General features: G+C 37.6%; 1 protein-coding gene across 4 annotated transcripts in view; it reads left to right on the top strand.

The window, feature by feature from the left end:
- Window positions 1–27,790, top strand: part of LOC132399854 (polycomb group protein ASXL1-like) — a 90,626-nt gene that overhangs the window by 13,631 nt on the left and 49,205 nt on the right. The window contains exons 2-4 of one of the 4 annotated variants that reach the window (XM_059980689.1): window positions 10,714–10,796; window positions 12,539–12,541; window positions 26,336–26,444. The exons of 1 other annotated variant lie outside the window; for it this stretch is intronic. In XM_059980689.1, coding sequence (XP_059836672.1) covers window positions 10,714–10,796; window positions 12,539–12,541; window positions 26,336–26,444 — 195 coding nt within the window. Of the gene's footprint in view, window positions 1–10,713; window positions 10,797–12,538; window positions 12,542–25,194; window positions 26,445–27,790 lie in introns of those variants that run through there. 2 more of the 4 variants (XM_059980686.1, XM_059980687.1) reach the window with 2 other exon arrangements.

The following is a 27,790-nucleotide window of genomic DNA, read 5'->3' on the forward strand; positions in this document are numbered from 1 at the left end:
GTGACAATCACAACAGCACAGAAACAGGCCAGCTCGGCCCTTCTAGTCTGTGCCGAATGCTTACTCTCAACTCGTCCCACCGACCTGCACTCAGCCCATAACCCTCCATACCTCCATTCCCTCCACTCCTTGTACTGAATATTTCTCTCTCTCTTTCTCCATACTATGTTGTTAAGCATTTCATTTTGCTGCTTTTGTAGTTTGGACCATGAAGGGAAAAAATATCTCTGTTGGCTTCTGTGCTTTTTAAGCTAAAACTAGCAATGTTACATAGAATTGGATTCAATATGATTCAACTACATAAAGCCTAATTTGGCACAGTAACTTGTTCCTGACTTGGTGGTAAGAAACGGTGTTGCAGAGGTCATGTTGGAGGTCAGGTGATCAGTTGATTTCTCTCTGAAGTGCTCAACTCCAGCTTGTAACCTCCATCAACGTTAGGATTAAGGTTTCTAAATGTCACACTTCACGTTGATAATGGTCATGTTATTAAAGCTTAGGCTGAAAGAGCAGAACAAGGTATTGCTGTTGCAAAAATTCGATCCATGATTATTCTTTATTCTACAGGTCATAAGTGCATATTGACATTTTCTTTTTGCCTTTTGACTTGGAAAAGTTTAGGTGATGTAGAAATAGTAGATTCAAGGCATGGTGTGTATAGCTACATGGTGTTTTGAAGGTTTAAACTTACTGTGATATAATACAAACTATTGGTGCCTGTTTATTTAGCTTTATCAGTTAATAGCAGATACTTTTGTCTGGAAGCAGAGTGCTTATAGCGCAATTAATTTGGCATGTGTAAGTACTATGATGTGCAGTCTTTCTCAGGCCATTCTAATGCCTTTTTAAAACAGGAACAATCTGAATTCCTTGCTGAGTAATGCGTGTTCTGAGTCAGTCATCAATCTAGGAATTTATTTCCTTCCCCATTCTCGGCCCTCTGATTTTTATTTTGCGTGGCAGCAACTTGCTATTATGGCAAAGAGGAGACAGGAGGGGTGGAAATCGACATTGCTCTTGTCTGGAAACAAAATGGCTACTTTATTAGGTACACCTGTACACCTCATTAGCGCAAGTATCTAATCAGGCAATCCTTTGGCAGCAACTCGATGCATACAGATGTGGTCAAGCAGTTCATTTGTTCAAACCAAACTTCGCATAAGGGACGTTGACTGGTGGTGCCAGATGGGGTGGTTTGAGCATCTCAAACTCCTGGTCCCCTGGGATTTTCATGCAGAACAATCTCTAAAGCTTACAGGGAGCGGTGTGAAAAGCAAAAAATAAAAATATCCCGTGAGTTCTGTGGACGAAAATGCCTTGTTAATGAGAGGGGTCAGATGAGAATGACTAGACTGGCAAGAAGACAATAGTAGCTCAATTAACCAAGCATTACTTTACTTTATTGTCGCCAGACAATTGATACTAGAGCATATAGTCATCACAGCGATATTTGATTTTGCGCTACACACTCCCTGGATTACAAATCGATAGTAAATATAATAATAAAAAAATTATAATCATAAATAAAAAATAGAAAAGGGAAAGTAAGGTAGTGCAAAACATTTTTTTACCACAGTGGTAAATTTTAACACATTACCACAGTGGTGTGCAGAAGAGCTTCTCTGAATGCAATGCACAACAGGGTAAACCTTAATGTGGAAGACAACAAACATAAACTCAATGGAGTGGCCACTTTATTAGGTACAGGAGGTACCAAATCAAGTGACCACTAAGTGTATTTTACATATTTTCCAGCAAGTGTCATTTTCTTCATCCATTGAAGGCAGATGTTCAATATTACTTTAAAAGATCTTTGTTTAAGATATGGCTTGTGTTTCTTTAATAGGGATAACCAGTAAATATAAATCTTTCTCTCATTCGTAGGCATTTTATCTACAAAGATATAAATATTTAAATCAAACCTTTTCTCAGCACAATTTAAATGCTTTTATGTAGAATGGAACTTTTGCTCAAGTTGATGTCAGATTCCATCCAGATGTTGATATTTGTGTGAATGAAACATTAACATTTGAGTATATAAACATAAAAAGTAATTTAGCATTTTCTGCAGTCAAATTTATGCTCATTTAAAATTTTAATCTGCTGTAAATGATTCCATGACTAAAAGAATCTATTTTGCTCTAAGAAAAATAATAATCATTATATTACTTACCAGCTGACTACAAAACAATGGGAATATTTTGGTTATACTCTATGCAATTTAAAAAAAAAACACTGATAACAATTTGATAAAAGAGCTGCCGAAAAACTAGTTTCAAATTAATGTCATGAGGTCTTAAAACTGCATGAGAACGATAAACTCAGTATGGTAAAATATTTTGGCCTTTCAACATATTCCATTCTCTCTAGCAAATAGAGCAGGACAACAGCTGGTGCTGAGTGATTTCACAGTTTTCTGCAGGGTATCACTTCATTCAGCAAATATCTTTCAGCATTAACCTCAGTATAATTAATAGATTTTATAAATCTGAGCTAGCACTGCCAGGCGATTAATTATACACTGCGTATCTAAGCCCATCTAACATAAAATTTGGTAGTCTTTATGCAATATGTTTCTCTTTTTGAAGTGGTCTGGACTATAAATACTTCAGTGCTTTCTTCCAGACTTCCTCTAAACAGATTACTTTTCAAATAAATTGGTTTTTTTGACTGATACTTTCATTTATTTTCTTTAGAAAGGAAAATCTTGCAATTAAGAATTGGCATTGCTTGTAATGTCTAAAAGCAGAAAATGTAGATAAACCTTTTAGAATTGGTTTTCTCATTGGCAGTGACTCATGGGTCAGGCATGTTTTGAGTAGGCAGTTTACAAATTGCCAGATTTCTTGGACCGTTACCCTACTGAAGGCTGATGGTCCTGTTAATGAAATCTTCAAACAAGCTGAAATATCTGTTTTCCTGTGAGGAAAAACTACAAAAGTGGTTTTTTTAAATAAATCATTTGTATTTGGTGCAAAATGATACAAATAGAGATAGTGGCTTCTTAAGTTATGTTGTGTATTTGTAATCTGTCGGTACTTAATTAGTGCAAATATCATGACACGATGCTTCATGCTCTGGTTCCATGCTCCCTCACATCATATCTTGTTCTGTCCCAGACTGATGACATCACTGTACTTGACAACTGACTTACCATTTCAATTCTTGACATCCCTCCTTTCCTGGGAAATGAACTTCAATGTTTTAGAACACATTCAACTCACAGATTTAACCATTTCAATTCAACACATTCTCTGATATGCATGACTATAACCAGCACATTTTCCATTTCAACTTAATGATAACTCTGGAACTGAAAACTTCATTACAACAGTTTTCACTGTTTCAAAACCAGAACTTGAAGCTCTACTTCAACACAGAATTGTTAAACTTTAGAGGTTGTTTTCTAACTCCTTGAGGTCTCTCTACCGGTTTCTCTTTGCTTTCAATGTCTAGTGAATGCTTTTCCTCACTGTGAACCTGATCTTGCCTGTAACTGTTCTTCATACTGTCCTGTCCCAGTACTTCATTGTCAAATCCTTGAAGTTCCTCCTGTTTGTCAAAAGTCTCTCTTGTGTTGAACTTCTACATGTGTGGTGCTCCTTACATACTACGCTCCAGTTGGAGTTTCAACTACCACTTGATCTCGTGTTTTCCTCACCACCCTGCATGGTATTGTGTTGAAAGGTGTGGTGAATTTGTCCACTTTTCCTTGCTGGTAAGCAAAGTGTCCCCGACTTTTACAGCAGACTCTTGTATTCTTCTGTGATCGTCTGCATACATTTTGCACTTTCCTTTTAGATCTTTGTCCTGATCTCATAATTCAAGTTCTGTTGTGTGTACTTCTTTGATGTCTTGTAAACTTCACACTCATTTTGTGGTTGTAGAGACGTTTGACAGGATTTTTCTCTGTTAGTGACATGTTCCACACATCTGTACACAGTCACATACTTTCTCAGTTCAAGTTTCCAGTCAAGTCCTTCTGCTTGAGCAATCCTAGTACTTTTCATCAGTGATGCATTTTGGTATTCCACCATTTGCCTAAACCTATTTTGGCATTCTTTCGAGGTGTTCAATTGCATTACACTCAAAATTGTCCGTGAACTGTTCAGATCTGAATTGAGGTCCATTATCTGATTTGATAGATCTGGGCAATTCATGTCTACTGTAAAAGTTCTCCAGACTGTCAATAATTCTGTAGTTGTAGAACAAAATGCCATATTAATAAAATTGGCTGTTGTAATCAACTACTGCTAGAATGGAATGGTTTGTTGGTAATGGTCCAAGCAAATCAACAGCTACTTCCTGCCAAAGGCCATCCGGTAACAGTGTCAGCTTAAGTAATTCTGGAGGGTCTGGTCTAGATGCAGTGTGATGACCATGACAAGCTTTGCAGTCTTTCTCAGCTGCTTTATCCATACCAGGCCACCAAACCTTGGTTCTGAGAAGTTGTTTCGTACCAACTGTTCCCGAGTGTCCTTCATGAGCTGGAGCGAGTGCCCATGTGTGCAAGGCTTTAGGAAACATAATCCATGTCCCTGTGAGGATTAGATGACCTGCTACACACAGCTCATTTGCAAGGTGTGCATATTCTACTCATGACGGCTTTATGCTTCTCCTGCAGCTCTGGATCTGTGGCTGACACTCTGTGCACCTCTTGTGTTGTCAGAGCTTTAGGTGTAGCACTCACATCTGTGAACCTGACACATTCCTCTGAATCAAGCTTGTCCCACTTTTTTGAGCAGTCTCTCCCAGCACCCTCGACAGTGGGTCTGCAATGTTCTGTTCTCCTGGCCTGTGTGTGACTCTGTAGTCGTATGGTTGCAATCACAAGACCCACGGCTCTGTGTGCACATGGTTTAGATCTCAGGCTGTAAGTCATCTCCAAAGGTTTGTGATTTGTGATCAGGTCAAATTTTCTCCCATACAAGTAAGGATGAAGTTTTTCGCAGGCCCATTTTAATGCTAATGCTTCTTGTTCTGTGAGTATATGTGTTCAGTCTGTGAGACTGCGGCGCACACACAATAGACAGATACCATTCCTTCATTTTGTTTTTGTATGAGTACTGCCCCCAGTCTGACTGGGCTGGCATCTACTATTACTTTAGTTGCTGCATCTTTATCAAAATAGGCCACTGTACCTGAGTTGCTAGCAACTCTTTTAGGGCTTTGAATACTTGTTTCTGTTCTTCTCCAAACTTGAACTGAGTGTCCTTCCTGGTCAATCATCTCAGTGGTTCTGGCAGAATTGCAAACAATGGAATGAATCTGCTGCTGTAGCTAAAAAGACCAAAGAAACTCCTCACTTCTGTGGTGTTTTGTGGTTCACAAGCCAACGTTACTGCTTGCACTTTCTCCTCAGTTGTTGTGATGCCTTTCTGTAACAAGAGAATTCCCATGAAAACTAGTCTGTCCATGTTGAACTGACATTTCTCTGAGTTTGGTGTTAGTCTACACTCTGAGTCTCTTTAAGACAGCATGTAGTCTGTAAGTTTATGGTTAGGTGCATGTACAATCACATCATCTGAGATGCTCTCAACTCCTTCAGTTCCAGCTAAAGTATTTGCTATCTCGTGGTACCCCATCCCTGATATATTTAGTTTTTCCCCCCTCCTCTTTTTTTTTCCTCTCTCTCTCTGCCCATCACTCTGTCTGTTCTCCATCTCCCTCTGGTACTCCCCTACCCCTTTGTTTCTCCTGAGGCCTCCCATCCCATGATCCTTTCCCTTCTCCAGCTCTGTATCCCTTTTGCCAATCACCTTTCCAACTCTCAGCTTCACCCCACCCCCTCCAGTCTTCTCCTATCATTTCACATTTCCCCCTCCCCCTCCTACTTTCAAATCCTTTACCATCTTTCTTTTCAGATACTCCTGATGAAGGGTCTCGGCCCGAAACGTCGACAGTGCTTCTCCCTATAGATGCTGCCTGGCCTGCTGTGTTCCACCAGCATTTTGTGTGACATGCTGGTACTGCTCACAGGCTGATGACACACCAAATATCAGTCTCCTGTACCTATACACCCCATTATGCACAGCAAATGTTATCTCTCTAGGTTCTGGATTTGGTTCTAGCTGGTGATAGCCCCATTTTAAGTCAAGTTTGCTGAATACTGCAGCTCCATTCGTACCCTGTAGTATCTCAACTACAGTTAGAATGAGATACCTCTCTCTCACAATTGCTTTATTTGCCCTTCTCATGTCTGAACACATTCTGATGTCCTTGTCAGGTTTTGGTAAAAAAAAATATTAGGGGGTTAACCCCCTTCAACTTAATGGCCATTTTCATTAACTGTTCAATTTTTTTTCCCCTGAACAGCCTCCCTTAGGTTGAAAGGTATATGTCTGAGTGGTTGGGCCACAGGTTTTACCTTTTGTATCACTGTACAGACTGATCTGCTTAATGTCCAGGTTTCCTACCCCTTCGAACACTTGTGGCTACTGCAGCTTAAGTTATTCTTTAACATCTGCCAGTGCTGACACTCTTTCTCCAATCTTTAACACACCCAGCTTTGTAACTGTTTCTCTACCTCGGACTGGTTCACCATTGCCTTTTATCATGATCATGATCTGCCTGGTCTGTTCCAGTTCCAATACTTATTACACATTCAAAAACCCCCTTAACCTCCAGTGATGTGCTAGATGAATATGGGTACAGCTTACTCTTCTGTTTAGGGATATATGAATGGCACTTCATCATCTCTGATTTAAGTTTTTAATCACAGATTTTCACCCAGTGTATATTTATACTGGCCCAGTATAAGTTTGGCTCCTGAATCTACTAACATGGACAGATTCATACCCCCTACAGAAAATAATTGTTTCAGATGACTGTCTTGTTAACAACAAATGCAAATTCCTTCTATTCATCCTCAACATTGTTCACTTTTCATGCCTTTAATCCTTTTGCCCAGCACATTTTTTTTTTGCAAAGTGGTCCTTTCCAGCACATCTTCTGCACATCTATACACTAACTTGGCACTTTGGGTCTCTACCCAGGTGATCTGTGTTTCCATATCTGTAGCATTTCCTTTCATTTGTATTAGTAGACTTTCTTTTCCCCTCTGCCTTCTTGCCATGTGTAGTCTCCTCACGGTGTGAAACGCAGTGCACAGTCTCTGCCTGACAAATGTTCCTCAACTTTTTCACATTTCCGGTGAGCGGGCAAATGTTAGGCCTTGCATATTCTCTAGTAGTTTACTCTACACATAGACTGAGTTACATTTTCTCATAATGGCATCCTGATTTGGTTATTTGTGTCAATTGGAAAATTACGGTCTTTTGCTTCCTGGCGAAGGCAAGTAGAGAACTATTGAACCATCTCACCTTGTTTTTGGGCAAGCTGATGAAAATGCTGCTGGGCAAGCATAGTGTTGACCTGGGGAACACAGAAGCAGTCAGTCCCTCCACTGTCGCTGCATAGTCTGTGACTTGTGTGTGTTTGGTAGTGTTGAGAATACATCCTGTGCATCTGGTCCTGCAAGGTGCAAAAGTAGTGCTCTCTTTTGTTCTGTATTATTATCTGTTGCGTTATTGTCCACTATCAGTCCCTTACCATCAGCATAAAGCTCAAATGAAATGAGCCATGTTGTCTGTCATGGGCGTAGTGTGGCTGGCTCCGTAAAACATTTGAAGTGTTGGATCCCAGATTTCTCCATTCTCATCAACTGACGTTAAATTTACTTTCAGAGTCTGTATCATCGTCACTATTGCATATTTGCAACCTCTCTTAGTACTTAATTAGTGCATATGTCATGACGACACGCTTCATACTCTGAGCATGTCTTTATTTCTCCTTCTTGCTTCTATGCTCCCTCACATCTCATGTTGTTCTGTCCTAGACTGATGACATCATCACCGTTCTTGACAAATGTCCAACTACAATAACTAACCTTACCATTACAATACTTGACAAGTTTTACCTTTACTTTTCAGCCCATTTGGATTCATGCAGCTACAGTTCTTGAACACTGCATTGAATTGGTTTTGGAATGTGGGAAACCTGAAATATTAGAACGTTGAACAGTTTTTTCAGGACCTTGGGCCCATGAAGTTGTGCTGAACTAGTTAAGCTAGTAATTAAATGCCTGACTAAACTAATCCCTCAACCTGCACAGCGTGATGGGTGTCTGCCTGAAATGTGGACAGTCCATTTCCCTCAAAGGATGCTGCCTGACCTGCTGAGCACCTCCAGCATTTTGTGTGTTACTCATTATCACTTAATTCCCTGCACATTTGTGTGTCTAGGATCCTCTTAAGTGCCTCCATCGTATTGGTATCCACCACCACCCCAGGCAGTACATTCCAGGCACCCAGCATTCTCTGGGCCCCACACATCTCCTTTGAACTTGCCCTCTTCACCTCAAATACATGCCTTCTAGTATTGGGCATTCGGTCCTGGGCTGTATAGTCTATCTGTGCCTTGCATAATTTTAGACACAGTTTTGTGAGCTTATTAATGAAATATTTACTGTGTTGAATGTCTGTGAAGAATGTAACTGATAGCTCACTATGCCTTCCATCCTGTAATAAAATTTGTTTCTTCATGGGTTTAATTCTTAGCTCAGTTTGTGTTGTTTTGTTTCCTGCGTATCATCTGTGCTGAATCAAATGGTTATGTATGCACATGTATATTTCCCCTACTCCTGTGGGGAAGCACCTCACTTGTGTTTGGGGCTTCCCCCTGATGGCACGGTACTTCACAAACAAAGTCTATTTTCCATTAAATGTTTTTTTAAAATGGCATCCATTTAGGGCTATTTATGTTGTGTATGCTTGGGAATTGCTGTATTCTTGTACGCATGAAAGTATGCATTCTGAAATTATAGTATTGAAGTATAGTAGCAGTAAATTTTGCTGTATTTTAACTGGGGGGGGGGAGTGGCATATTCATCATCTTCCAATTTATTTTTACATGCTCATTAGAATGAATGTTGGTTACACAGTCACCAATAAAATGCATGGGATCTGGCAGAATTTCCCTGAGTGGCTTCAGTTTCCACAGGCATGTCAAGAGCTATTCAATCCCCAGTTCTTTCCACTGCAATTTTTCTATTAGCATTGAAGTCCAAATCAGTAATGTTGGCTGTTTCAAAAAAGAGAACTGGCACTAGGTTAAGATCTCTCCCTGCATATTTGTTTTGCACATCTTGAGTTATTGCAGTTTTAATGAACATCAGCCAGACTAAACAATATGCATGTAGGATTTAATCAAGTTCAATATTACTGCTGTTGGAATGGTTTATAGCTTTTGGATTGCTAGTCAGTCGTGAATCCGCTACACTTGTGCTGTTGTTTTCTGTAACAGCCTAGGACTGTAAAATAAAACCTATTCAACTCTCAGAAGTTGGGATAGCAAGTTTAGAATAGCAGGTGTTGTACATTTTGCAAGCCAACATACTAATGCTGCAGGGGAAAGAAAAATGAATGGAAGTTTCAATCTAAATTTTCTCTGGCCAATATTTCTGTTCTCAGATTCTACATTTAAGTTGTAATGCTTTAATTTTAGAGCTTGTGTAGTACAGGGGTCTCCACTTTACAGAAGTTCACTTTACGCCACATCACTTTTATGAAAGACCTAAATTAGTACCTGTTTTCGCTACCTGAAATCCGAAGAGGATTTTCACTTTTACAAAAAAAGGCGCCCGCTTTAAACTTGTGCTTACCTGACAAAGGCTACCATGACCGTGAAGCTTTGCACGGGCAGGTGTGTGCGCATGTGTGTACAGTACATGCTGATTTTTTTTCTCTCTACAAATTGGTTTTGACTAAATCTTCCCGTTTCTGATAAGTGAAACTACACTGTACATACATTATTTCTACTTTTATATAGGCTCTGTATTTATCATATAATTCCTGATTTTACTATATGTTAGTGTTACTTTAGTTTTTATGTGCTATTTGATATGATCTGATAGGTTACTTTTTTTGGGTCTGGGAACGCTCAAAAATATTTCCCATATAAATTAATGGTAATTGTTTCTTCGCTTTACGCCATTTTGGCTTACAAAAGGTTTCATAGGAATGCTGTACTCTCGGATAGCGGGGGAAATCTGTATATCCTGATCCCGTGTTTAATATCCTTCATGCCTGAGAACTTGAGCTGGTATTTCGGGAATCTTTGCAACAGTGGTGTTAATACGAAATAACAATTTGGCTTTGGCATCTCTAATTCTGGTGTCAATAGCTGGAAGCACATGTATGTGATGTCCGGGGTTATGTTAAATTTAAGGTCGTCTTTTATCTTTAAAAAGATATTGCTTAACGCTACTTGCTGTCTTAAAATGTGCATAGAAAAACTATTGAACCATTGCTGCTCTATTTTACCCAAGACTATATTCAGTACTGTTATTACAAAGGCAGAAATGAAATATTCATTACCACAGATGTGCAATCTCAGATCAAAGCATGGGTGATAAACTGAATTTGTTAACTCTATGGGGGGAAGAAAGACTTCATTCTTTTTTTTAAAGAAAAGTGACTTTCTTTTAAGTAAACCATAGATTTTTTTTTGTGCAGAATAACTTTCAAACTGTGAACCATCTGAGTGCCAGTGTCAATTTCACTGTGACCCCTGGAGAATATCAATTTACAAATGGTTTAAAATCCTATGGATTAGAGAACCCACATCACGTATATTTGCTGCACATGATCTTTACAACCTTTTTGTGCTGTCGGGTAATGGTTGACTTGGATTTCAGTACATATTTGTCCACAGGTGTTGGAAAATTACTCTGATGCTCCAATGACCCCCAAACAGATTCTGCACGTTATAGAGACTGAAGGACTCAAAGAAATGAGGTCAGTTGTGGTGAATGGTTTCATTAGGAGAATGTTGAGGGTTTATTATAATGTAAATGTTGAAACTGAGAGGCAAGAACGAGTCTTATTGTTGAAGCTAGACTCCTCTGCAATAATAGATGGAAATACTTTTTGAGGATCATTGTTTTAATTTGTTGATTCATCTCAACATTGTAGTCATTTGCTTTCCTCACATGGGTACAGATTTTGTTTGTTCCTTTCCTCCACTGAATCGATAGCTAAAATTATGATTTATAAATGACTAAGGGCTCATTATCAAAGACACAAGGCAGTGATATAGCATTTGTTGTATGTTTAATAGAAATGAGCTTTGAGGATTTTTTTAATGAGATGATGCTGTGGATGTCAGGAACACGGGAGAGATGAGCATAACATGCTAGGGTACGAAAGAGAAGTGCCAAAATGATTTGAGGTTGTTGCACTGCTAACAAGGAAAGAGGCTGGAGAGGGAAACCTTGGGCAGGGAGCATGACACTCAGGCCAAAAGAACTTCCAGAAATCATTTGAAGGCGGCCTTTGAGAAACTTGATCTCCTACATTGGGTCTACAGCCATCCTGTGGTGGCAATGGAGGATATGTGTAGTGGGTGATTTGGGCAGGATACCTGTAACCCGGGTTTTGGATGAGAAGTTTCAGGAACTTGTGGAGGTTGAACCTGAGCCAGTGACTAGTTTTTAAAAATTCATCCACAGCTTAACTCAAATATCAATATTGGTTGGCATTTGAACTTCAGTGCTTGGATTAAGAATTCAGCATTCTCTCTGTAAATAGAGCTGCAGGGCTGTCTACTCTTGGAGATTTTTAGTGGCTGTCAAAGGCTTGCTTATTTATTTAGTAAATATAAAAAGACTTATTATTTTCTCTAGTCTTTAACTTTGTTTAAAGAAGGCAATTGAAATAGTTTTAAAATACAGTCTTGTGCCCACTTCCTCCCTTGCGCCTCACATGGGTGGCCAATTATATTCTGTTGCCCTGTATATGTAGCCAATTAGAGTCTGGCTCACTTCACTTCAGCAGGCAGTTGTATCTCATTCTCCCCTTTTGCTCTGTCTGCTTAATTAAAAAGAATAAGAATGAAAACCTAATACTGTGCTTAAATATGCCCCTCTTTTCTAAATGGTTTGTATGCAATTAGGTATTGATGTGCAGTAACATTTGCTGTGTAGACAAATGCGGTAAATGGAAATCAGTACTGCCCAAGGCTTCTGGTTTATGGTAAAAGAAATCCAATCCTGGGTTTCATTACATGGGATTCTGGAACTCCTCACTGAGGTTTTGAGGATTGCATTGTAGAACTCTTGACACGAAGATCACAAATTGCTACACTTCTTATGGTTACCAGTGATTGTTTCTCATTCTATAAATTCATCCCGACAGTTTAAAAAAAAATTAATCCTTGTATGTCTGGATTCCTGAACCTCTTGCACTCCAGAGCTTATTATCTCTGCCTGATCACTTTTCAATGATGTTTTATTATATGATTAATAAAGAATGGAAAACCAAAAGAATAGATTAGAATTAAAATTTTAAATTATTAGTTATGAATTTAATGCTTAAGCCATGATTATATACCTATAATTCAGATTGAATTTATTCATTAATGCTATTGGATTAGTGTCCCTGTTTTTATATTGTTTTTATTTTCAGTGTATTTATAATATATGCAACTAATTGTTGTTTTTCCTTTTTCATGCCCGTGTTTCGTGATGCAATGGCTGTAGAAGGTAAGATAATTAAGCCAAAATATATAAAGATAACCATGTTACTTAAAACTAAAAATGCAAGAATAATGTTGATATATAATTAATGCTAATTAAGAGCTAATTCTTAGCACTAATAAAATAATTTGTAAGACAATGATTGAATGATCTTGATATAACTGCAGCTTTCTTCACCTGATAATAGTGACCTGTGATTCAGCTTTCATAAATCATCATATTATTGATCAGTTTACTGCATTCCCTTATGGTAGCATATTTGTGTGTTAACTGACACACGCACAGAAGCAAATACACTTGTATTTGTAGGGATGATTCATAAGTGCCAGTTTGCTTAGTATTGTACATGCATTAGATAGGTTCAGATATTTTCTTAAACTTTCAGACTTGGTTTGATTTATTATCCCCAATATTTCTAACTATGTATACTTTTTGTCATTTTTCAAAAAGAAGAATTTAGCAACTGGACATCCTTTTTAAAAAAAAAAATGAACTTTGCTTAATTTGATACTAGCTCTGAAAATATAAATACCTTTAAACTTTGTGTTTAGCAAGGTGTAAATCCGTTGGCTTGGAATAAAATAAACATATTAAACATCAGAAGTTTGAGACTTATTTTGTAGCTTGAGGAAAGTAGGAAATGCCGAAGTATTTATTAATCTGGTTAGTTCTGTGCAATATTAAGCATTGTAGACTTCATTCTTTCTGGTGCCAATATACACAGCTCTGGTTCCTTTTATTGAGATTCAACAAACCACAGCCAGACATTATTTTACAAGAAATGTTAGCAGTTGCGACTAAAATTACACTGCTTTTAATCATCCCAGTAATCATTTCCTTGTGAATAGAAACTTCTTCAAAAAAAAACTCGTTGATAATCGCTATTTTATGATGAGTATTATAAGTATACTGTGTTTAGTGTTGCTGGGGAAACTACAACCATATTTCTCCAATTCATACTTGGAATGTATGTTAGACATGGAGCTTCACTCTGAAGTGGAATGAACCTCCCTTCAGTGTACCATTTTATGTTCTTGTGTCAGGCCAACTTTGTATGGATGTGGGCTTTAATTGCTATGAAATTCTCACGGCACTCCTGCAACTGGAAAAGAAGTACACCCTTAAAAATGCTGTGTTTTGTTATTTTGATTTTTTTAAAAAAATTAATGTAGCAACATTTCCTGAAGGATTTCACACTGGCTTAACAATGCCACTTGAATTATGGGTCATATGAGTAATGACTTTATTCCTTGATTTTTCTCCCCCTGCTAATTTGATGGACTGCCCACATGTAGTTGCTTTGTATCTATCTGTCTGTGTGTGCAGCAGACTGAACAATGAGCTTTATAAAACGTTGATTGCATTGCACAGAATTGCTGAGTCTGCACTTCAGTTATCTTTTTTCATTAGTTTTCTACCTTCAAGAAGAAAGAAACTGATATGTATTTTTATTTATGAGGCGTAAAGTTAGCTGTGGAGCACATTGGCTATGTAATGCGATATTACTGTTATAGTTCACTACCACCTGTCACTGTTAATTTGAAAAGAATACAAAACTGCAGAATACTTTTCCAATTCTTTTATTTTGTTGTAGTCTAGGTTTTCACTTTTTTTCAGAAAATAAATGATTACCATTATCAACTTCACAAAGTTATTTGCATTAGCTAAAATCATCAGTACAAATAAATGAAGCTTTTCTCATTACTGCTGCTGTTTTGTATGAATTTTAAACTCCCTTTCTATTGTTTCCATGTAAATATCCGAATACTGTTTTACCTGTGGTATAGTCACATAGAGAAACAATGGAGAGCAGGCAGATAGTAAAACATATTCGACTACCCCTTTCAAGAAACTAGGGCTTATTATCATCTTTGGTCCTTAATCCTATTCACTTCCACGTCCTTTTGCACTTCCATAAAATACCAAGAGTTGTTCATGTTTGGTTGCACTACATAAATGCAAGTTAGTAATTGTACTGCATACCAATTCAATCTTAAAAATCCTCACGACTTGCAAAGGAAACTTGAGATGCTTGTTGAATGCTTTTGAAATCTGATTGAAAATTAAGATGAAACCACAATCACGACTCGAAGCTTCGACTGTAGTTATGATGAAATTCCTGTTATTTTGATTTTCTTTTTTTATTTCACCATTTGATAATTGTTTTTCAATTTTATAAATATTTGATCCCTAAGTATTTAAAACAAGCAATTAAAGTCATTAGCCCCATTTAACTAACTTAAGTGAAGTTGTGCAAACCCAATTGGATTAGCCTAATCAAGTAGGAGTTCTTGCATCTTGATTTAACTTTGAAGCAAATGTTCTGTAAAGTATACAGATGTACATATCTTGGAAGTTGTCGTCTCAAAGCTGAGTGGCATAAGAACTCTGTGCTTATAGCTTATGAAACTTTGAGATTCTGCTGCTAATTTGTCAGGTTACAAAACTGAAGAGAATATTGATGCATCTATCAATGTAAACAAATACTATAACTATGATGGAATTCTTAGCTTATTCCAAGACCTTGAATGAGCTAAGGTTTACCTCAGTGACTAAAATAATACAGTGGGCAGTTTTGGTTATTTGCACAGCAGAAGGTTTGAGGAAATGGAAAATATTCAACAGAGAGTGGATTGATTGGTGTCTTGTCATTGATGTGAGTTCCAGCTTCATTGACCTGCATAAAATATTGTTTAAAAAAAATAGGATGAGGAGAATAGAACCAAGGGACATTGGTTTAACTCGCCAAAGGTGAATGTTAGGCTAGTTGGTACAGTTCTTCATTCTGACTTCTGTCCAATAGTGGGGGTGGGGGGGTGGGGAGAAGAAGAATGGCGAATGGGACTAATGTCAGTTTTTGTGGTGTCATGGCACTTAATTCCAGGTCCTTTTGACTTGGGAAAAATTCTCCCCTGTTTGGCTTCTCCTATAATTGTGTAATCAGTTTAGAGAGCAGAAACGTGTTCTGCTCTGCAGTTGTGTCATGTTAGAAGGTGGGTTTGGAGTTTTTGCATTTTGCACATTTGCAATTTCATATTTCGCTTACCCAGATAATTAACTAAGGAGTTAGGTTACATGACAACTTTGTGTCAGTGTCCTGGTCTCCCTTGGCACTGCAAGTTAAACAATAACATGGCAAACATAGTATGCCACCTCTGTATTGTGCTTTTACCTGCTTCATTAGCATGTGTAAGCTAAACTGATACTTTTCAATTCTAAAATGGTTTCATAATGGGTTCTGTTTCCTTCGCAAACTAAACTTGAATCATATAATTAATTTGAGATTGTCTATTTTTTAAAAGCTATTTTATGACTTGAATTCATTTTATTCCATTCAAGTAAATGTTAGTTTCTTCTAGACCTCCCCTGTCCACTAATCTTATTGCCGGTTCCACAAATGCAGCCTTGTGCTATACATGTTCATACATAATGATTTGTATATCCATGCTTTGGATAAAAATGAAATATCTTAATCATGTGCGAGGCTGAGATTAGGATAATATGCATAGGCTATGTCTATTGTTAAAATTATGAATTATCTTTACCATTTATTGGTCTAAAAAGAATAAATTGTGCAAACATTAAAAAAGTAAACATTTGGTACACAGAACATAAACCTTCGAGTCCTTGAAAGTGAGTTTGAAGGCTGCAGGTGTGGCTGTGGAGCCAGTTCAGCGCTAAGGTGAGTAAAGCCTCTGAGTAGTGAGCTGGTAATCAGTTGGTTCTCGGCCTGGAGGCCTTGAATTTATAAGTCTGGCTTGGCCCTTAAATCAGCTAAACATTGGTTTGTTTTTCACTCTTTGGCCTGGGCCCTGTTGCTTCACTTCAGCCCAAAGTTTCTATTCAGCCCCAAGTCGAATCTAGCAATAGCTGCTTTACCTGTATTCCCAAGAGTCTAGTGTGCTGAATCCTTAAGGATACCAGAAAAATGTCAGATCATACAGACAGTTCAAAAGTACAACTCTCAAAGGGAAATTACAGGCTGTGGATTGCAGTGATCATAGCCCAGAAGAAGTATATTTAATAGAATAGTAGTTTTGCTTGCTTCCCACAAAATGTCGCTGTGTCTCGCCAGTGCCTTCATAAATCAATGTATTGAGTATCGGATTTGGGGTGTTATGTTGAAGGTGTGTAAGATGTTGGTGAAGGCTAATTTGGAGTATTCTGTGCAGTTCTGGTTATCTACCTACAGGAAAAATATCAAGAAGATTGAAAAAGTGTAGACAAAATTCTCAAGGATGTTGCCAGGACTTAAGGACCTGAGCTGCAGGGAAAGGCTGAACAGGTTAGCATGAGGGGAGATTTGATGGAGGTAAACAAAATTGAGGGATATAGATGGGGTATGTGCAAGCATTATTTTTCCACTGAGTTTGGGAGAAACTACAGCTAGAGGTATTTGGTTAAGGGTGGGAGGTTTAAAGGGAACCTAGAAGGGAAGCTTCTTCACTCAGGGTGGTGCAAGTGTGAAAAGAGTTGCCAGTAGAAATGGTGGATGCGGATTTGATTTCGATGTTTAACAGAAGCATGGATAGGTACATGAATGTTGAATTGAAATCCCCAGGGATGTGTAAGGTAGTAACATTACATAAGATGTTAGCTTTTTCTTCAAGAAGCCGCTGACAGTGTGTTGAATTGTTGAGTGCAATGTCTGTCATTGGGGAGGAGCCAAAGTAAAGGGAGAACTATTGAAGGAGCTGTCCAGAGAAGGGTGCCATACTGAGTCTGGAAGTCCTTTAAATTCTTTCATAATAAATTATTATGAAAGCCTTGGGGTATAAGTAGGTGCTCTATTCATTATGCTTTTAATGGGCCAGCGGCCTTGGAAAGATATTGTGTTGCATAAAATTTAAATGGCTAAAGAAGTTTGTAATATTATGTGAAGCATATTGTGATTTGATTATAATTGCAAGTTATTTCCGTCATTGCCAGATGGTGTGAAATTTGCCTTTTTATCTCTGCACTACTGATCTTCCAATTCCATTCAAGTGACAAGAAAGAGCATGTCTGTATTAGATGAAGGTTGCAATGGAGAGATTGCTTTGGTATAAAGTGCTCTGTTGTGTGAATGAATGAAGTGTGCTTCTAATCCATTATTAATAATCGTGCTTGTAATCTTGCAGTAGGAATTTGTGTCTATGATTTTTGTATGTCTGTGCTCTTTGCAATTTCTGAACTACAGGAACTGCTTCCACCAGATATACCACACAAGAAGCCAAATATCAATTGCACCATAAATTGTGTGTGTAAAACAGAGTTCAACAACTTGTTGGCAGTAATTTAGTTCCTGGATTATGCCCGTTTTATAAACTTCACATAAGTGGCTTAACATTGTCAAAATGGTAGGATTTAAATTATTGCTCAGCATTCCTTGGCCCAAACTAAATGTAAGCTGTATCAAACATACGAGTTTCAGACATTTAGAATTAATTTCTTTGTTTTCTTTCAAACGTTTCAATATTTTTCAGTTAACTCAGTTCAAATTTATATTTTCTTCAGCCTGAAAAGCACTGATTATTAAATGCACTGATTAATTTTCCCCTGAATGTGACCACAGTTTTAACCATTTAGCTGGTTTAAATAAATACTTGAATGGCTCTGAAAATAGCATGAGGGATTTAAATGGTAAGCGTCCTTAAATGTCTATTTGATCACCAACAGTAATTTCTATTCCATTACTTTCATTCTGGATTTGTAGGGCATATTGTATTCCCTTCATGTTCTTTCTTCTGGTTCTTTCTGTTTTTTTAAAACAATCTGTTCTCCATATGTAGCAATACCAAGATTTGACACTTGGTTTCTCCAACCACAGTGCTTGGTGCTGGGGATGTGTGTAGGGGATGTCATTGAGATTGTACAAGAGGTAATTAAATTTTCACAACCATTGAAAGCTTAATATTTAGATGCTGGCCCATGTTATCACATTCTTCTCTGAATTTAAATTCATACTGTTCTTGAAGATGATGCTGGGTTAGCTGGTTAAGTATCATGACTACCAAGTCATTATGTTCTGGTTTTCCTTGCGTTACCTCCTCTCCTCCAGTCTCGCATTGAGAAGCTAGTGAGTGAATGCTGGCTGATCTGTTGAGCTGATAAGACAAGCCCATTTCTGACATGATTTATGCTTGCTCATACAATTTCATCTGTATCCTAGGTGAATGTGAATTGTATGTTTCCAATTTCATTATTCTTTTGCTTTCCATCCTGAAGTCACTACAGCAGTGTTGCCATGTGGACCAAATGCTGTCCTATATGTGCACTGTAGCTTGACAGCCATTTCCTCCATGAGACAAGGGAACAGAATTAGACAATTTGGCCCATCGAGTGCACCACTCTTCAATCATGATTTATTTTCCCACTCAACCCCATTGTCTTGCCTTTTCCCCATAATCTTTGACACGTTTACTATTCAAGAACCTATCAACCTCTGCTTTGATGAGTTGACTTCTAGAGCTGCACGTGGCAATTAATTTTACTGATCCACCATCTTCTGTCTGAAGAAATTCTTTTTCATCTCTGTTCTAAATGCATACTTTTATTCTGCGGCTGTGTCCTCTAGTCCTAGACTCCTCCACATAGGAAACATCCTCCTCAGATGCACTCTACTAGCCCTTTCAATATTCTATATCTTTCATTGCGATCCCTCATTTTTTTTAAGCTCCATCAAGTACAGGGCCAAAACCATCTTTCTACATTAACCCTTTCATTCCCAGGATGTAACCTATGGTAGAGGCACTTGTCATTTTGTTCTACATTGCTTTATGGCTAACAGTAAGGTATACCTTTAGCACCCCTTTCTTCACTCTAGCTCATGCAGTTTCTCTCTTCCATGGTCACTATGGAATCGCCATCGTACTTTCCACCCTCCAACCTCCAATTTAATCAGTTTTCCTCTGCTGTTTCTGCCACTACCTAACAAGGATCTTTACTGACTCTCTTGATAAATGCCTTGCTGTCTTCCCCTTGCTGTGTATCTTGTCCCCTTTGAGTACATCCCAGCCCACCACTCCAAGGGAAACATCCATTTAACAACTGCTCCCACTAGCCATAGTATGATCTGCCAAACACTGTGGGAGGGACAGCTTTATGGAATGTTGCTGTTTTGTCTTCATGTGTGACCCTGAGCTTCCTGCCAATTTAATTTTCCAGCCCCCTCTTGTCTGTGCAACTATGCATGAAGTTTAGGATTGTGAACTGCTTTTTCACTTCGATGTATGGAGTTGTCTTGAGCTCTTGTCAATTCCCATAATTTCAGATCAAAATGACCACCTCCCTCCCCCACCATCCCACTTGTTGACAACAATTGATAATTACTCTGCTTGTTCTATTTGTACTCCTATCAAATAATTTCTGTTGTCCCATTAATGTTGCTAATTGCCAATTAGCAATCTTTTTCTTTTTGTCATGGTGAGTAAGTGAATTCGTGTGCTTTGACTTAACTGCTGTTTTTTTTAAAATGTCCTCAGTAAGTTTTAAAAATCTGAGTCAGCTGTCTAAGGAAGGAACCAAATGGCATTGAAAAGAAAAAGGATCTTACTTTGGTCCCTGTTGGGTGTTAAATTTACTGATATTATTAAGTTGATGGTTTGGGAGTAACAGTAGACCTCAAGCTTCAGACTTGAGGGGACAAAATTGGGCCAGAGTCCTGCTTCACATTGCTGACCATGGATCCTGACTGGAACTGCAAACGTGCGTGCTGAGTAACATTGCACTGAAGTGTGATATGTTTCAAATGGCCAGTTCACGCTGATTGTCTAGGCCCATGTGATGAAGCAAGTAATAAATGTTGAAAATTAACAGAAATATCTGCACTAGTGTTTCTTCAGCCAATTTATTTTGATGCACTGACATTGCTTTCTTTCCTGATGAAAGTTTATTTTGATAGAATGATGCCTGTTCTTTCTTTTTAGACTGGGTATTGAAGTTCACTTTCAGGGATGGTTGCCCACATGATTCATGTGAACTGATAACTTGGAAGCTGTTGTATGTTCTTTTTTTTGGTGAAATTCTATAAAACTCCTCCAGTTAAGTTAGTGCTTTTACAAGTGTGCAGGATTTTTGGTAGTAAGGTAATATCTTTCCAATTCACTTTTGAGTTTCCCTTATGTAAAAACCTTAACTTTTTCATCCATTAAAATCTTAGTTGAAATGAGTTGAAAAGTATGTTTAAGCTTATGGTGACTTATTGCATAAATAATGGAGTGCAAGATACAGTTTGACATCTGAGATGGGCCCCAGGGCTGTGAATGTTTAAACAGATGGCTGCAATAGCAGCAAGCTTTTTAAGAAGTAGAATAGAATCCGTTCCTGAGTAAACTCACTCATTAGAATCTAATATCTCATGAAATTCCATCACCCCTACCCCACTACGAATTAATTTCATACAGTTGACAAACCCAGTAATTTTAAGTGCATATTGAAACTTGATTATAATATTTTGGTTATTAATAAAATTTTAAACTAGTATGTTACTATCAACTGGCTTGCCTAAATGTGCGCTAGGTTTTTCATTGCATTTTAATCTGACTTGTGGAATTTTATTAGTCTGTTTGACATCTTCAAGGGCTGTTTGTGCTGCTTATTTCCAAGTGTGTGGAATTTACACACCCGGCGATTACTCACATTGAAACTGTGTTTGGATCCAACTGATATGAACAAGCATTGCTAGTAGCCATGACTGAGAATTTATCTATCCAAGAGCAGTGTGTCTTACCAATTTAAGAAATTTGTAAAGCCTTGCAATGATGATCAGCAGCATCCTTTTGTAAGAGAGAATTAAAATTAATGGCTCCTTTTGCAGTTGTGCTAAGAAAATTCCACCTTTTTTTTTATATATTTGCTCAACTGTCAACAGCCTTTGTGGGATTAATGACTGAGTTAATCTTCAGATAAAGTACACTTCAAACACATTCCTTTTAATTTTCAATTTTTATCGTTTTAAATATAGGCAAGTCAAATCTGATTTCCTTTGCATATTCTATTTCTCAATTGAAATTAATTTGTATCTTCTATTATAGGATAGCGTAGCTTTGTTATTACCAAATGTTGTTTTGGCTATGGTTCCACTTAGCTGCTTGGGTCAAAATATGAAAGGATGCATTTCTGTGTAAGGCAACAGTAACTTCTGTTGTTTAAGTGCTATTATTCAGTTTGAACATTTACTTGTTTTGTTAATTGAATATTATTCTGATTTCATCAGTACGACTGGCTTCAGTTGGGGCAAGTTCCAGCAAGCCATTAGAATGTCACCCATGCATCCAAAATGATGAAAGTTAATACTTGATTCGACTGTAGAATGGGCAAGGCCAGTTGATGTCTCTTTGCATTTAAACAGTCAGTGATGTTTATCCTGCAGTTCTAAATCCGTTCCATTAGAATAGGTTAAGAATGTAGAAGATTGAGGGGAGATTTGATAGAGGTATACAAAATTGAATCTAGCATGCAGGCTTTTTCGACTGAGGCTGGCTGAGACTACAGCTAGAAGTCATGGTGTAAGGGTGAAAGGCTTAAGTAGAACAAGAGAGGAAACTTCACTCAGAGGATTGTAAGAATGTGAAATGAGCTGCCAGCGCAAGTGGTGCATGCAAGCTCGATTTCAATATTTGAGACAGGTTTGGATAGGTACATGGATGGGAGGGGTATAGAGGGCTATAGTCCCAGGGCAGGTCGATGAGAGTAGGCACTTTAAATGGTTTGGCATGAATTGGGTGGGCTGAAAGGCCTGTTTCTGTGACTCTACTGCTCCTGAGTTTTTTAATCTTTGGCAAAGTTTGGGAATAAAGCTTCAGACATTTGTGACAGGGCATAATACCTTGTCACATTACATTTATACACAAATAGAAAAATGGGTTTGAGAATAAAATTAGAGATCTGGACAGCAGATCTGAACTTGACTGGATCATAGCACAGGCAATCTCTTGTTTACGTATACCCAACTATGGACACCTATGGATAAAAACAAGTTCCAATAATGTTATAAGTTCAAAGGTCTGATGTCCTATAAATGGCAGAACTAGTTTCCTTGCTCATCACTTTTAGAATTTTTTTTATTAGTCGTGTGCTTTAGATGCCATTTATTATAACACTGCGAATGTGGTTACCATATTTAATGATTTTTTTTGTGTGTGTCAATATTTCTTCTAACTTGTGGCCAAATCAACATGTTCTATCTGTAAAACAGAACCTTTTCATTACCCAGGAGTAGCCTAAATTTGTTGTTATTTTTCATAAGCTGGTGTGATCATGGCTGTAAGTAGCACAATTTTAAACAGCATTTTGACCTGTTTAAAAAGTGAAATGCCAAAAATTGATCAAGAAAAGAGGGCAATGAGAGTAATACTAAGCAAATCAAAGATTCAAAGTCAGTACGTAGTATACAACCCTGAGATTCATCTTCCCCACAGACAGCCACGAAACAAAGACTATGCAACCTATTCAAAGAAAAACATCAGCCCCCCCCATGTGTAAATGGCAACAAAAACCCCCCAAAAAACAGAATATAAAACAAAATCAAGAGTCCAGGCATATTCAGTTCAGTGTTTGTTATCTGTGGGCCGTCCCAATTCAAAATCGCCCAAAAATAGTAACAAAAAAGGTACAACCAGAAACTCATCGTTACACAAACACTCTGGAAATCATTCTCGTTTCATTAGAATATTGGCTGATCAACACAGCCTGACTGACCTTAACTTTTTTTTGCCAGACTAAACATTCAGGCTCAGCTTGAACCTGGTGTACACAACTGGGTTATGTACGGTTTAGTATTCACACTGCGTGTGGGCAACCATAGCTGATACTAGGAATCTTTAACGGGACCATTTTGATAGTGTGATGATACCCTCAATTCTAAGTAACACATTTTAAGATTTTAAATAGTTCCTGAAAAGCCATTATAATGGGAAACTGTAGCAAAATCACACCAAGATGCTTTTTTTTGTTACAATGGAAGCTCATTGTATCACAGCATGGTTAATTTTCAAATGGTCATGGTGAGACTTCCGTTCTGAAATATTCACGAGGGCAAGACGTCGGCTTGTGGTTGATCAAAGTATTTTAATTGACCACACAGATGTATTGATAAAAACAATAGATTGTGCAGATGCTGGAAGTCTAAAGTAACACAGAAAATGCCAGAGGAACTCAGCAGGTCGGGCAGCATCTTTGGAGGGGAATAAAGAACTGACCTATTAGTTGCAGCCTGAAGCATCGGCTCTTTATTCCTCTCCATAGATGCTGCCCGACCTGCTGAGTTCCTCCAGCATTTTGTTTGTGTTAATTGTGTTGCTAGTGAGTTTAACAGGTAGCATCTGGATACTACCAGATTTATGAAATCATAGTTGGAAGAATCACCATCTCTGTTCTGGTAAAGGCAGTGGTGGCCAGGCTCGGTTTATTTGGTCGCAAACAAGTGAAAATCTGCAGATTCTGGAAATCAAAGCAGCACACACAAAATGCTGGGGGAGAAAAAGTACAGTCGACGCTTTGGGCTGAGACCCTTCGGCAGGACTGAACTCCAGTCTTCACTGGGTTTTTTCTGCAAATGAACAACTTTACTAGTGATAAAGCTCAGCTGGTTGTATGTATGTGATGCCATTATATTCATGGAGGAGATTGTGAGCATTCTCTCACATTTCTCAGATTTGGGAATGGTTATCAATTGGTAAGACTCCTGAATGCTTTTGTCAAGTTATTGCATAATTAATATGCAGAAACAACAATAACTTGACCACCTGTTGACAAGTGTTGGTGAAAATTTACAGTTAATTGGGCAGAGCTGAATAAGACTGAACACTTGGACGCTGTTAATTGTTTCCAATAAACTCATCTGATATGTCCTTTAACCTATCTTGTTGTTGTTATCTTGTGGTTCCTTGGTTTGCCAAACCACTTCAGAGGCTATAAAGCATTGAAGAGATATGTAGTGGGATTGTGCTTTATTACTCTGTAATAGATTGTGATTTGCAGGGCTTAAATTGTATCTCATGATCACTCATGTTCTCTGAATTGTTGCCTGGCTGACTACTTTTGAGTAGTAATGTGTGTAGTTTGGCTTTGAGAAATAGAGTTACTTGAGGAATATAGAAACAGAGGTTTATTTTTCTCAGTCTGCCAAACTTGGCATTTCCTGGGAGAAATATCACTTTTTACCTGACTAGTTCTCTTTTTCCTATTTTAGGCGTGGAATTTAAAGAAAACGTGCATTGTGAGGTCATTGAGTTGACGGGAATGTTCTGATTAAATGACTGGGGAATGTCTTGTTTGCTAACAAATTGGCAGGAGTGGTGGCTTGAGCGAGCAAGGCTTATGATCTGCTTTTTAAGTGTGGTGTTAACCCCACTTAGGTTGATTCATGTTGAATTTGAAGATGTTAAAAATGTTGAAAAGAGCACGGTCAGAATTTTATGTCCATTAAATCTAATGAGTGATATGACCCATTGCAGATCTAGAAATAGTTTTGAAAACATTGCAGATCCGATAAAATATTAAACACTTAAGATACTGACGCCTGTCTGGTATTGCAATTGCTGATCTGAGAGTTTTTTGCCACTGGATGCTTTCATTGGCTTGTGTAAGTAGTTATTGGAGACTGCTGCTGCAATATTTGTTCTAAAAGAAAGCTGTAGTCCGTTAGTCTAGGATTTATGTTCGGTGATGAGGCTGCTTGAGTTGGTCATGAAAAGACTCCACTGAATTGCATAGTCACCTGATTATACTTTAAAATATGAGTTTAATAATCATTGATACTTTCTGGTGTAAACATTTGCTGATGCCATACAGTGATTACGTGGAGTATTTTTATACTCTCGTAAATGTGAATGATTGGGTACAATGGAATATAAATGGTAAATGCAAAGAAGAAATTATTGAGTATAGTTTCTTTTTGAAATGTCAATGTTGGTTATGCTTCCTTTGGGAGGTATATCTGTGATCTCATTTTCCATATAAAACCTTTCAATATAGGGAAGTGTATGCTTTGATCTGATGACAGTCATATACTGTTTCCTTTTGTCTTAATTTTACTTCTCCCTACTCAAAACAGTAAGATTTGATTCATAAACATTTTGTCTAATCGCCCCTTGTCCAATACACAATACTTTGTACTGCATAGGGAACTGATCATTGCTGTTCTGTCTGGTAAAATATGGATGGTGGTCCAACTCTAGTCAGAGGTAAAGTTAGTTCACAAATTTTGAGTATCCAATTCCTCTTGAATGGGTAATTTTCTGAATGCTAAATATACAGCAATTCAAATCCATACAGAAACTTTGATCATGTGTATCATTGTAAAAACCAAAACAAATCCCTTTGAAACAGTAAGGGCTCTGATTAGGCTTGTGTACTGATGGGGACAGCAGGGAGCCAGTACTAAAAATATGCATCAAAATAACGATTTCCTAAAAGGGAAAGGTAAAGCTATTTCAAGTATGTTATATGACATGTTAGCAGAAAGTTACATGCCTATAAACAGTATTGAAAAATACCAAATATGTGCCAACCTTTGTTCTGAATATTTGTTTTTATGGAGAAACAAATCTGAAATCCATCTTGAGGCAAAGTGGTGTAGACTAGTACGAATCACAAGGCTGAGCAATTGGCAAGCAATGTTTCAAAATAAAACTACAAACTTAATCTAAACATGACTTTTGTGATCAATGTAGCTGCTGTTTTCAGTATTATTTGCCGGTACAATTTATAAGAAGATAGGGAAATTGGCCAATTGGAGCAGAATATGTACCACTGTGCCAATCTGAACTTAATACAAGGTATTTACATAAAATGTGCTTTTTAATCTATTTTATGTAGTGGAACATCTCCCTTGGCATGTCTGAATGCTATGCTTCACACTAATTCTCGTGCAGATGATGGAATGTTTTACAGACTTCCAGGGCGGATGGGTCTTTATACATTGAAGGTAAGAACTATTGTTCCATTTTGTTGCTGTAACTGTAGGGATTTCCAACCTTGCAGTAGCAGAGGTGGATACTGGAACTCTTCAGCCCCTGTAAAACAAAAAATAGTTGCATGTTCCCTTTTAAAGTCACCAAGGGTTACAGTTTTTCTAATTTTGTGTTTGGACCTCTGTGGCACCAGAGCTCTGGTCTTTAAAGTTAGCTGGAGAAACCAACAAGGAAGATAGAACTGAGTTAATTGGATTTCAAAAACGGAATTATTGTGATCCAAGTTCCCCAAGCATCCCACAGATTGACATTTGGACATCACTGCTCAAGTGATTTCTACTTGTAAAGCATGTTAAGTCACATTAATGGTGCCATCTTTATAATTAAAGAATAAAGTTGGTTGCTAAGGTAAGGAAGTATTTTCAGAATAAAGTTTTTTTTTCTCTTTGTTCTGCATAAAACGAACATTTTTACTACTTTGCCACCAATGCCCCCTTGTCACCCCAAGAATAACTGTAGGATCTAGTCTTAGAAATGTCATGAGATAATCTTGGAAATCATTGACCTTTGCATGTTCTCTATCATTTTTAAATCTTATGTCTTTTGCCCTTGAAGATGTAGCTCGTGTGAGAGGGTGTGTATAATGCAGCAATAAGGATTTATGAATAATGATTCAATTGCATTCTTGTTGACTAATAGTTCTTTTTCATTGACACCTGTCCCCTACCAAAGTGTGGAATTAAAATGAGAGTGCAAATGTGTTGGATTTTTTTTAATATACAGAAGTTAACTTCCACAGTATTTCTGTATCAAAATATTGTGTAGCTGCCAAATTATGAGGAGATGCAAAAAAATATTTTGGGTTGCTTTTAACAGGTTCAAGGACTCTGTTTTGGGACAAATGTAGTGCTTACATACACATTGCTCTCTGATTTAACTATTTGTAATTTTCATGCTTCCTCTAGTTTCATATACAGAAAAATCATTCCATCCCTAATATTGAGTATTTTTAACACATCTATCTTAACTATCTGTCAGCAAGCTTTTGTTTGATTTATTTATGACATTGCTATGCTACAGTGATAGTCTATTATTCTAAAGTGATTGAGACATGTATTGGATAAAAATCCAGAAGATCTCATGCTTTGATATTCAATAAAGTGCACTGAATCTTATTTTTTAAATTCTGATATAACATGTAACTTATTGTTTATATTAGTGTAACTGGAAGTGTTCCATTCAGCAGTCTCAATTGATGGTTACACAGACTGAATTTGCTGATGCGGTTACTTGGTAAATCTTTCAGTTACTGTGACTGAAATTTGGTGATGGATTTGTATTGCTGTATCTTTGGTTTTGC

The sequence above is a fragment of the Hypanus sabinus genome, chromosome 9 (assembly GCF_030144855.1).
Source record: "Hypanus sabinus isolate sHypSab1 chromosome 9, sHypSab1.hap1, whole genome shotgun sequence".
NCBI lineage: Eukaryota > Metazoa > Chordata > Chondrichthyes > Myliobatiformes > Dasyatidae > Hypanus > Hypanus sabinus.